Source organism: Hemitrygon akajei, chromosome 7 (genome assembly GCF_048418815.1).
Source record: "Hemitrygon akajei chromosome 7, sHemAka1.3, whole genome shotgun sequence".
NCBI classification, from domain to species: domain Eukaryota; kingdom Metazoa; phylum Chordata; class Chondrichthyes; order Myliobatiformes; family Dasyatidae; genus Hemitrygon; species Hemitrygon akajei.
Genome location: NC_133130.1, coordinates 11,921,070 through 11,933,700, shown reverse-complemented (window position 1 = coordinate 11,933,700; position 12,631 = coordinate 11,921,070). Strand labels below are relative to the sequence as shown.

General features: G+C 43.0%; 1 protein-coding gene across 1 annotated transcript in view; it reads left to right on the top strand.

The window, feature by feature from the left end:
* LOC140730223 (butyrophilin-like protein 8) overlaps positions 1 to 12,275 on the top strand; it is a 39,289-nt gene extending 27,014 nt beyond the window's left edge. Inside the window, exons 5-6 of the mRNA XM_073050388.1 lie at positions 4,620 to 4,724; positions 6,671 to 12,275. Coding sequence (XP_072906489.1) covers positions 4,620 to 4,711 — 92 coding nt within the window. The 3' untranslated portion in view covers positions 4,712 to 4,724; positions 6,671 to 12,275. The remainder of the gene's footprint in view (positions 1 to 4,619; positions 4,725 to 6,670) is intronic.
* Positions 12,276 to 12,631: the final 356 nt, after the last annotated feature.

Here is a 12,631-nt window from a genome sequence, read left to right as displayed (position 1 = left end):
GAGCAACACACACTAAATGCTGGAGGAACTCAGCAGTTCAGGCAGCATCTATGGAAGGGAATAAACAGTTGACGTTTCTTGTCAAGACCCTTCAACAGGACTGGAGAGGAAGGAGGAAGAAGCTCGAGTAAGGAGGTAGGGAAGGAGCTGGCAAGTGAGGGGGACGGTGTTGGGGTAAGGGATGAAGTGAGAAGCTGGGAGTTGATAGGTGGAAATGGTAAAGAGCCGAAGGAGGAGCTGGTAGGAGAGGAGAATAGAACATGGAAAAAAGAAAAGAGGAGGGAAACCGGAGGGAGAAGAGGAGAGAGAACCCAGAATGGGGAAAAGGAAGAGAGCTTAGTGGGTAGAAATTCCTAGAAGTCAGAGCATCTGAACTGGAGGGGGACTAATATCCTAATGGGAAGATTTATTAATGCTGCATGGTGGAGTTTAAACTAGAGTTGCAGGGGCATGCAAACGAGGATGCCAGAACAATTGCTGGAGATGTTGTGGAGGCAGATGTTCATAAGACCTTAGTCCAAGTTAGGAATCAAGAGGTTGAGTATGGTGCGACTGGGGTCCTGAGCTGTGTATATTTCAATGCAATAAGTATCATAGGCAATGTGTAGTGAGGAGAGGCTGTTGATAGGGCAAAATTGCAGTCAACTGGATGCAATGTAAAAGGCAGACAAAATTGAATTGCACATTGCACATTTAGACAGAGACGTAACATAAAGAGTTCTTCTCCTCCTGTATTTGAAAGTTATTAGTAATAAAGTCAATTCAAAACTGTGAACATAGGTTTGAAAGTGTTCTATTTGAATGTGTCCAATATACAGAATAATGTAGATCAACTTGAAGAACAGTTGCAGATTGACATGTATGATGTTGCAGGCATCACGGAAGATTATAGCCGGTAGCTTAATGTCCAAGGGTATATATTGCAAATGTCACTCCACTCTTCAAGACTGGAAAGAAGCAGAAGAAAGGAATCTATAGGCCAGTTAGTCTGACCTCAGTGTTTGGGAAGATGTTGGAGTTGATTATTAAGCATGAGTTCTTAGGGTTATTGGAGGCAGATGATAAAATAGGCCATAGTTAGCATGGTTTCCTCAAGGGAAAACCTTACCTGACAAATCTGTTGAAGTTATTTGAAGAAATAACTAACAGGACAGACAAGAGAAGATCGAGGATGTTGAGTACTTCAATTTTCAAAAGATCTTTGAAAAGGTGTCTCATATTTGATCATGTGGATAGTCAGAGGCTTTTTCCCAGGGCTGGAATGGTTGTCACAAGAGGACACAGGTTTAAGGTGCTGGGGAGTAGGTACAGAGGAGATGTCAGAGTAAGTTTTTTACGCAACGAGTGGTGAGTGCGTGGAATGTGCTGCCAGCAATGGTGGTGGAGGCGGATATGATAGGGTCTTTTAAGAGACTTTTAGATAGGTACATGGAGCTTAGAAAAATAGTGGGCTATAGGTAAGCCTAGTAATTTCTAAGGTAGGGACATGTTCAGCACAACTTTGTGGCCGAAGGGCCTGTATAATGCTGTAGGTTTTCTGTTTCTATGAGGCTGCTTAACAAGCTACGAGCCCATGGTATTACAGGGAAGATTCTAGCATGGATAAAACAGTGGCTGATTGGCAGGAGGCAAAGAGTGGGAATAAAGGGACCTTTTCTGGTTGGCTGCCGGTGATTAGTTGTATTGCAGAGTGTTCTGTGTTGGGACTGATTACTTTTTTGTTATATGTCAATGATTTGGATGATGGTATTGATGACTTTGTTGCAAAGTTTGCAGATGATATGAAGATAGGTGGAGGGAAAGGTGGTTTTGAGGAAGCAGAGAGGCCTTAGAAGGACTTGAATTAGGAATATGTGCAAAGAAGTGGCCAATGGAATACAGTGTCAGGAAATGAGACTTTCTCCAAATGGAGAAAAAACACTAAAAACTATGCAAGATCCTTTAAAGGTTAATTTGCAAGTTGAGTTGGTGGTGTGGAAGGCAAATGTAATGTTCACATTCGTTTCGAGAGGACTAGAATGTAAAAGCAAGGAAGTCATAATGAGACTTTATAAAGCATTGGTGAGGCCTTACTTGGAGTATTGTCAACAGTTTTGGGCCTCTTATCTCAGAAAGGATATGCTGGAACGTTGCAGGAAACCAGAGCACCTGGAGCTCCACGCAGTCATGGGGAGAACGTAAAAACTCCTTACGGACACTGTCAGAATTGAATCCGAGTCACTGGTGCTACAATAAACACTATGCCAAAGGGCCTGTACTGTTCCCTGTCCCATGGATAGGAAAAGTTTAGAACAATATACAATGGATAGTGAGGTCAGCTGAGAAGATCATCGGGGTCTCTCTTAACGCCATCACGGACATTTATACTACACACTGCATCCGAAAAGGAAACAGCATTATGAAGGACCCCATGCACCCCTCATACAATCTCTTCTCCCTCCTGCCATCTGGAAAAAGGCTCCGAAGCATTCGGGCTCTCACGACCAGACTATATAACAGTCTCTTGCCCCAAGCTATCAGACTCCTCAATACCCGGAGCCTGGACTGACTCCTTGCCCTACTGTCCTGTTTATTATTTATTGTAATGCCGGTACTGTTTTGTGCACTTTATGCAGTCCAGTGTAGGTCTGTAGTCTAGTATAGCTTTCTCTGTATTTTTTTTTTATTACGTAGTTCAGTCTAGTTTTTTGTACTGTGTCATGTAAACCATGGTCCTGAAAAACGTCGTCTCATTTTTACTGTGCACTGTACCAGCAGTTATGATTGAAATGACAATAAAAGTTGACTTGACTTGACCTGAAACTGGAGAGGATTCAATGAAGGTTCATAAAAATTATTCCAAGGTTGATATCTTGTCATATGAAGAACATATGATGCCTCTTGGCCTGTATTCACTAGAATTCAGAAGAATGAAGGGTGACCTAATTGAAACCTATCGAACTGTGAAGGGCCTTGATAGAGTGGATGTGGAGAGGATGTTTCCTATGGTGGGAGTAAGTCAGAATAGAGGGGTGTCCTTTTGGAATGGCGATGAAGAGAAATTTCTGTAGCCAGAGAGTCGTGAATCTGTAGAATTCTTTGCCATGGCCAGCTGTGGAGGACAAATCTTTATGTATATTTTAGTCAGTGGTTGATGAGTTCTTGATAGGTCAGGACATGAAGGGATATAGGTAGAAGATTGGGGCTAAGAGGAAAATTGGATTAGCCATGATGTAATGGTGGAGCACTCAATGGTCCAAATGGCCTTATTCTGCTCCTATATCTTATGGTCTGCTCACGCCATCAGGTTGTGCATACTGTTTGCTTGCTAATGGTTCAGAGTTATTGTGATTTGACTCGTACAGCCCTCAATGCATACAGGCTCTTCAGCCTGGCTAGTCCACAATGATTAAGGGTTCCATTTAAGCCAGTTGCAGTTGCTCAGGTTTATCCCATATTGTTCTAAACCTTTCCTATCCATGGGACAGGGAACAGTACAGGCCCTTCGGCATAGTGTTTATTGTAGCACCAGTGACTCGGATTCAATTCTGACAGTGTCCGTAAGGAGTTTTTACGTTCTCCCCATGACTGCGTGGAGCTCCAGGTGCCCTGGTTTCCTGCAACGTTTCAGAGACAAGCAGGTTAGTTGGTTAATTTGTTACGTGGGTATATTTGTGTGGCGCAGGCTCTGTGTGGGTAACTTCCATCACCTCAACTTTGAACTGATTCCACAACCTACACACTTGATTTCAAAGACTTTACAACTCATTTTTCAGCATTGTTTGTATTTTATTTGAATAATTTGTTGTCTTTTGCACATTGGTTGGTTGTCAGTCTTTGTTTCTGCATAGTATTTGTTTATTTTCCTTAACTGACTGAAAGAAAATAAATGAAAAGTTAATATAGTGTATGGAGACGTGCACTCAGTGGCCACTTTAACATGTACAGGTACGGAACCCAGTGTGATCTTCTGGTGCTGCAGCGATGTGCTGTGCATTTAGAGACACTCTGCTGCACACCACTGTGGTAACATATAGTTAATTGAGTTACTTTCGCCTTCCTGTGTGACCATTCTCCTCTGACCATTGTCATTAGCAAGGTGTTTTCTCCCACAGAACTGCTGCTCACTGGGTGTTTTTCACACCATTCTCTGTAAACTCTAGAGACTGTTGTGTGTCAAAATCCCAGGAGATCAGTTTCTGAGATTCTCAAACCACCCTGTCTGGCACCAACAATCATTCCCCTGTCACAGTCACTTCGATCCCATTTCTTTCCCATTCTGGTCTCTGGTCTGAACAACAACTGAGCCTCTTGACCATGCCGGCATTCTTTTGTGCATTGAGTTGCTGCCACATGATTGGCTGATGAGGTATTTGCATCACTGAGCAGGTGTACCTAATAAAGTGGCCACTGAGTGTAAGCATTGATAAATTTACTTTGGCTCTGACCTTGAATTGAGGAACTTCAACCTGTTGCCGTGACAACAGTGTGGTAGCCATGGCTTTATCCATGGCAGCTGCACAGTTCCGGCTTGGGGCAGTTTTAACTCGAGTGCTCCTGTTTGCTACTGCAGTGCACAACGACTGCTGTGCTTCAGTCACATGATATTAATTTTCTCACTCTTTCCACACCCTTCCCAGTTCCAGGATCACCTTGGCACATCGCAGCAGGTGTAGTGGGGACTGTTGTCTGCTCTGTCATCCTCACTGTTGCACTTTACTGGAGCTGGTAACAAGATGAGCTAGGTATGTGTGCAGTGAGTGATAACATCCTCGTGAGTTACTCATTGAAACATTCGCACCTCAACTCCATTCCATCATTCTAAGGCTGAACTGCTTACCCTATCCTTATAGGTTTAACTTTGTGTGTAGTCTTTCATTGATTCTCTTGTATATCTTTGTTCCACTGTGAATGCCTGCAAGAAAACAAATCTCAGTGTTGTGTATGGTGACATGTGTGTACTTTAATAGTAAATCTACTTTAAACTTTGAACACTGAGGATTAAAATGTACTGCTCTCTTCTTGAACACTCTAATTGATCCCCCCTCCCTAATCATCCAACCATGTAGGAGCTTGGTTCCAATTGCACTTGTGAAATGACTAAGTCTTTTTCCCAGAATCAGGAAATCAAGAGCTACAGGGTATAGGTTTGAGGTAAGGGGCAAGATGTAATAGGAACTTGAGGGGCAACTTGTTTTTCAACACGAAGGGTTATACTAATGTGGAATGAGCTTTCAGAGAAAGCAGTTGAGGCTGCTGCAGTAACAATGTTTAATAGGTAGTTGAGTTGGCACATGAATGGGGAAACTTGGAAAGTTACAGGTCAAACGCAGGCAAAAGGGACCTCTTGGTTAGCACGGACCAGATGGACTGGCGGGCCTGTTTCCATGTGGTATTACACTATGACAATAACCTTATGACACAGCAGCAGAATTAAGCCATTTGTCCCAACAAGTCTGCTCTACCATTCCATCATGGCTGAATTATCATCCCCCTCTATCCCATTCTCCTGCCTTCTCCCATTCTTCTGCTTATGGTTCCTGACTTCTGTCTTAACTCCAATGTCACACCCTTTGAGCTCAGAAGAATTTGTCTCGTTTTGAAAACCTTGTAACCATTTCTAAATGGCAGGGGATATATAGGAGGACTTTGTAGTCCACCATCTGATGGTATAGTGAACATTAACCAGGGCTATCTCCAAACTTCGTTTATCATCACTAAATTGGCCAGAGCTGAATACAGTTCCTCGAAAGATCTGAAATGAAGTCCGATGTTAAGTATTTCCCTTGTGGCTCCCCAGGTCCACTCTGGCCTGATCCACACCACATTTCCATCCCAAACTCTACAGCTCTTGGCTGTTTCAGTTGGATTCCTTCTGTAAGGAATCACTTTAATAGATGAAACCTCTACTGAATGAGTTTGAATAAAGAATAAATAATTTCTATAACTGGAGGGTGGTGAATTTTTGAAATTCATTGCCACAGATGGCTCTGGAGGCCAAGTCACTGGACATATTTAAAACTGAGTTGGATGTTTCAACTATCCAACGATGTAGGTGCTATGGCCTCTACTTTCTCAGGTGTTTAAAGAAACTTGGCATATCCCCATCAACTCTTACCAATTTCTGTCAGTGCACCACAGGAAGCATCCTGTCTGGATGCATCCCGGCCTGGCATGGAACCGCTCTGCCCGTGACTACAACAAACTGTAGAGAATGGTGGACACAGCTCAGCACATCACAGGAACCAGCCTCCCCTCCGTGAACTCCGTCTGCACTGTTCACTGCCTCAGCAAAGCAGCCAACATAATCAAAGGTCAGAACTCCCAGGGCAGTCTCCCTTCCATCAGGCAGAAGATACAAAAGCCTGAAAACACTCATCAGCAAGCTCAGGGGCAGCTTCTACCCTGCTGTTAGCAGCCATTTGAATAGTTCCCTAGTATGGTAAGAGGGGCTCTTCTCCTCCCATTCCACCTCATTATAGTCTTGCACTTTATCATTTACTTGGATTGCATGTTTTTGTAGATGTTACACTTTATTCTGTATTATTGTTTTACCTTGTTCTACCTCAGTGCACTGTGTAATGATCTGATCTGTATCAACAATATGCAAGAGGAGCTCTTGGCTGTATCTCAGTATATGTGACAATAATAAACCAATTCCAATAACAGTTTCCCTTGCTGTTGTTGACAGGTTCCCCTCTCTGATGGTCAGCATCACTGAAGAGTCAAAGGCTGCCTCTGGTGCTGACACAGAATGGATTGAAGAAGGGCAGGGGGCGAAAAGGACTTGGCCCCATTCTGTACATCGCAGGACTCTCTCTCTTTCCCCTTTGTAACATCAGAGCCAACCGACCTGGAGTGGCCTGGCCTTCCCGGAGCTGCTCCACATAGGATCCATTACTAATCATCTCATGAGCTGTTTTGTTTTACACTTCGGGGCATTGGCCTTGTCTCAGTGGAAGTGCCTTGATACGGAACCTACATAGCAGCGAGCGCTCAGACCAAGCTCACTGTACGTGGCGGATCGCTGCGGCCCACATAATGTGAACTGTGGCAACTGGAGACTTTCTACTTTCAAGTCACCCGCTGGTCGGGGACTGGATGCCTTAGCACATTTTTACTGTTCTGAGAGATCTCCAGTCTGTCACTGTCCAACTTCTTTCACCTCATTGGAGGGGAAAGAGAGCTTTAAAATGCAGTAACATAGGAGAGGAAATTCTCTTCAATACAAATTATTCTATCTGCCTTAAGGATGGCAGATCCTTTGATCTCTTTCCTTTCTGAGGGCTGTGTGCTCCACTCTCCAAGTATTTGATTACCTCCATCAGTTTTGGGCTCTAGAAATGTAATCTTTAACATTTTTGCACAGAAAGAAGCCGTTTTATATTTGCCTAATCCAAAATTGCTTCTTTTCCCTGCTGCATCACTTGGTTTAAATATTTTCACTGACATCATCAGGGTCATCACCATTTCCCCTCAAAAAAATAAAATAACACATCACAGCAGCACTGAAGCAAGAATTTGTTCCCTGTTACCTCTCCTTTCCAGGCAGTCATTTCACTAAATGATTCCACAAACAAAAGGTATGTATTTCCCCAACCAGAAGTGATTCTGCAGATGCTGGAAATCCAGAGCAACACACACAGTGCTGGAGAAACAGCAGGTCCAGCAGCACGTGTGGTGAGAATAAACAAGTCAGCATTTTAAGCCAAGACTTTTTGTCAGAACTGAAAAGAAAGGGAAAGGAAGGCAGAATGTTTTAAAAGTATGGGGGAGGGGAAGGGGTACAAATTAGGTGATGGGTGAAGCCAGGAGGGTGGGGGGGGGGGGTGTGGCTGAAGTAAGAAGCTGGGAGGTAACAGGTGGAAAAGGTAAAGAGCTGGAGAAGAAGGAATCTGATTGGAGAGGAGAAAAGAAGAAAGGGACACCAGGGGGAGGTGGTAGGCAAGTGAAGAGAAGTGGTGGGGGCAGAGTCAGAGTGGGGAATTGAAGAAGAGGGGAGGGAGAGAAGATACTAAAAGTTGGAGAAATCATTGTTCCTGGTATCCTGACGGGATATGAGGTGTTACTCCTCCAACCTGAACGTGGCCTCGTCGTTCTGTATGCATGGAGCAAGAACTACAACGGAGCCGTGGATGAAACATTTTTACTGAGGTATGTTAGCTACAGTACACACTGTGAAATTTATACAGCTGGAGCGATGACCCAGGGTACTGACGTGAAAAATGTGTGCACTCAAAGGCCTGCACAAAAAGAGAGAGCCCTCGGTGAGAAGGAGGCCTAATCAGTCAGCCAAGTTCTCTTTCTTTTTCAATATTGATTTCTTACTAAAAAGAATAGAGTACAGGAGGATATATATCATATATCAGTTATGATATATGTGAATCGCACTTAGTCTCATTACCCCATATTCATATAAATTGAATTGTAATATTGAGAAGTAATTTTATTATACAAAAAAATCTAAACCCACTACCAAGAAAAGCTGTTTGGTAAAGAAAGAAAAAGGGAAAAAAAATCCTTATATAGTAAAACATTATTAGCCAACATCTGTACTTGATAACAAATCAAAGATTTTGAAAGTAATTCAGAAAAGGTCCCCACAAGGTTAAAAAGTCTTGTCTTGAGTCAGAAATTGAACGACGAGTCTTCTCTAAATTTAGCATGACATAACATCGCTTAACCATTGAGCATGAGTAGGTGGAGCAAAATCCTTCCACCTAAGCAACAATGCCCTCTGAACTATAAGAGAGATAAAAGCCAAAATGTGCAGTTCAGGAGTCTCCAAGATAATATCTTTTCCTCCAACAATACCGAATAAGGCAGTCAAAGGGTTTGGTTTAAAATTTACTTTAAAAAGTACAGACATGCCCGAGTCTTGAAAAATACTGGAGGGAAGTATTGCCACATTCTCACAGTGGACCCGGTCTGGTTCAGTACTCAACATGATTTGTCATAGCTTTATTTCACAAGCTCTCACACTGCTCAATCGTGTGTCACAGAATGTACGATCATTACAACCAATGTACCACAAAACACGCAAATCTTCCAACTTGTAGGTAATATTGCTACCAGCTGAGTGCAAGCTTCAGTGATGGGAAGGAGTTGTAAGCCGAGACAGCAAGTGTGATCATGGCTGATCATACACAATCAGTACCCCGTTCCTGCCCTCTCCCCATAGCCCTTGACCCCGCTACCTATAAGAGCTCTATCTAACTCTCTCTTGAAAGCATCCAGAGGCTTGGCCTCCACTGCCTTCTGGGGCAGAGCATTCCACATATCCACCACTCTCTGGATGAAAAAGTTTTTCCGCATCTCTGTTCTAAATGGCCTACCCCTTATTCTTAAACTGTGGCCTCTAGTTCTGGACTCGCCCATCAGCGGGAACATGCTTCCTGCCTCCAGCGTGTCCCATCCCTAAATAATCTTATATGTTTCAATCAGATCCCCTCTCATCCTTCTAAATTCCAGTGTATACAAGCCCAGTCGCTCCAATCTTTCAACATATGACAGTCCCGCCATTCTGGGAATTAACCTTTTGAACCTATGCTGCACTCCCTCAATAGCAAGAATGTCCTTCCTCAAATTTGGAGACCAAAACTGCACACAATACTCCAGGCGGGGTCTCACCAGGGCCCTGTACAGCTGCAGAAGGACCTCTTTACTCCTATACTCAATTCCTCTTGTTATAAAGGCCAGCATGCCATTAGCTTTCTTCACTGCCTGCTGTACCTGCATGCTTGCTTTCATTGACTGATGTACAAGAACACCTAGATCTCATTGTACTTCCCCTTTTCCTAACCTGACTCCGTTTAGATAGTAATCTGCCTTCCTGTTCTTGCCACCAAAGTGGATAACCTCACATTTATCCACATTAAACTGCATCTGCCATACATTTGCCCACTCACCCAACCTGTCCAAGTCACCCTGCATTCTCATAACGTCCTCCTGACATTTCACACTGCCACCCAGCTTTGTGTCATTGGCAAATTTGCTAATGTTACTTTTAATCCCTTCATCTAAATCATTAATGTATATTGTAAACAGCTGCGGTCGCAGCACCAAACCTTGCAGTATCCCACTGGTCACAGCCTGCCATTCCGAAAGGGACTCGTTAATCGCTACTCTTTGTTTCCTGTCAGCCAGCCAGTTTTCAATCCATGTCAGTACTCTGCCCCCAATACCATGTGCCCTAATTTTGCCGACTAATCTCCTATGTGGGACTTTATCAAAAGCTTTCTGAAAGTCCAGGTACACTACATCCACTGGCTCTCCCTTGTCCATTTTCATAGTTACATCCTCAAAAAACTCCAGAAGATTAGTCAAGCATGATTTTCCCTTCATAAATCCATGCTGACTCGGACTGATCCTTCTTCTGCTATCCAAATGTGTCGTAATTTCCTCTTTTATAATTGAGTCCAGCATCTTTCCCACCACTGACGTCAGGCTAACCGGTCTATAATTCTCTGTTTTCTCTCTTCCTCCTTTCTTAAAAAGTGAGACAACATTAGCCACCCTCCAATCCGCAGGAACTGATCCTGAATCTATAGAACATTGAAAAATGATTACCAATGCGTCCACAATTTCTGGAGCCACCTCTTTAAGTACCCTGGGATGCAGACCATCAGGTCCCGGGGACTTATCAGCCTTCAGACCCAACAGTCTATCCAACACTGTTTCTTGCCTTATATAAATTTCATTCAGTTCATCCATTACCCTAGTTCCTTTGGCCACTATTACATCTGGGATATTGTTTGTGTGTTTGCTAGTGAAGACAGATCCAAAGTACCTGTTCAACTCATCTGCCATTTCCTTGTTCCCCTTAATAAATTCACCCGTTTCTGACTTCAGTGACCCAATTTTGATCTTAACTTTTTTTGCTTTTCACATATCTAAAGAAGCTTTTACTATCCTCCTTTATATTCTTGGCTAGTTTACCTTCGTATCTTATTTTTTCTCTGTGTATTGCCTTTTTTGTTATTTTCTGTTGCTCTTTAAAAGCTTCCCAGTCTTCCGGCTTCCCACTCATCTTTGCAATGTTATACTTCTCTTTTATTTTTATACTGTCCTTTACTTCCCTCGTCAGCCATGGCCGCCCCGTACTCCCCTTAGGAACTTTCTTCCTCTTTGGAATGAACCGAACCTGCACCTTCTGCATTATTCCCAGAAATACCTGCCATTGTTGTTCCATTGAACTTTGGCCAGCTCCTCCCTCATAGCTCCATAGTTTCCTTTGTTCAACTGTAATACTGACACATCCGATTTTCCCTTCTCCTCAAATTGTAGGTTAAAACATCATATTATGGTTACTATCTCCTAATGGTTCCTTTACCTCGAGGTCCCTGATCAACTCCGGTTCATTGCACAACACTAAATCTAGAATTGCCTTCTCCCTGGTAGGCTCCAGTACAAGCTGTTCTAAGAATCCATCTCGGAGGCACTCCACAAACTCCCTTTCTTGGGGTCCAGTACCATTCTGATTCTCCCAGTCTACCTGAATGTTGAAATCCCCCATGACAACTGTATCATTACCTTTGCAACATGCCAATTTTAACTCTTCATTCAACTTACACCCTACATCCAGACTGCTGTTTGGGGGCCTGTAGATAACTCCCATTAGGGTCTTTCTACCCTTAGAATTTCTCAGTTCTATCCATACTGATGCTTACATCCCCTGATTCTATGTTCCCCGTTGCAAGGGACTGAATATCATTCCTCACCAACAGAGCCACCCCACCCCCTCTGCCAGTCGGTCTGTCCTTTTGATAAGATGTATATCCTTGAATATTCATTTCCCAGGCCCTGTCTGCTTGAAGCCATGTCTCTTATTCCCACAACATCGTACTTGCCAATTTCCAACTGAACCTCAAGCTCATCCACTTTATTCCTTATACTTTGTGCATTCAAGATGGGGAAGACTGGCCTCCGTGTGAGAATGTATTTGAGATTAAGCAAGCTTAAAGAATAAGCAATATTCAGTTGGTCAGACAGCATCTATGGAAGGGAATACACAGTCGATGATTTGGACAGAGACCCTTCATCAGGACTGGAGAGGAAGGGTACAGAAGTGCAAAAAACAGGTGATAGATGTGACCAGGTGAGGAAGAAGATAGATGGGTGAGAATGACGAAAGAAGCTGGCAGGTGATAGATGGAGGAGGTAAAAGGCTGAGGAAGGAGGAATTTGATAAGAGCAGAATATTTGAATATATAAAAACACAGGTAGTGTCAGTCTTAGCCATACTATTTTTTCTGAAGATACATATGAAATGATTTGCTATAAAATAAAAAAAAGAAAATCCTAACCCATCTTTCATTTGAGATCACTTTTTATCTTGCTTCTCTGTAGTCTGCAGTATATACTTTTGACATGCATTAGACTTCTTCAGAATTAGGTTTATTGTCACTGACATGCATCATGAAATTTGTTGTTTTGCAGCAGCAGTATATTGCAATACATAAATACCATTAGAGTCATAGAAAAGCACAGCACAGAAACAGTCCCTACAGTGCATCTACAGTCCGTGTTTAAACCATCTAAACTGCCTACTCCCATCGACCTGAACTGAGACCATGGCCCTCCATACCCCTACCATCCATGTACCTATCCAAATTTCACTTAAGCATTGAAATTGAGCTTGCACGGATCATTT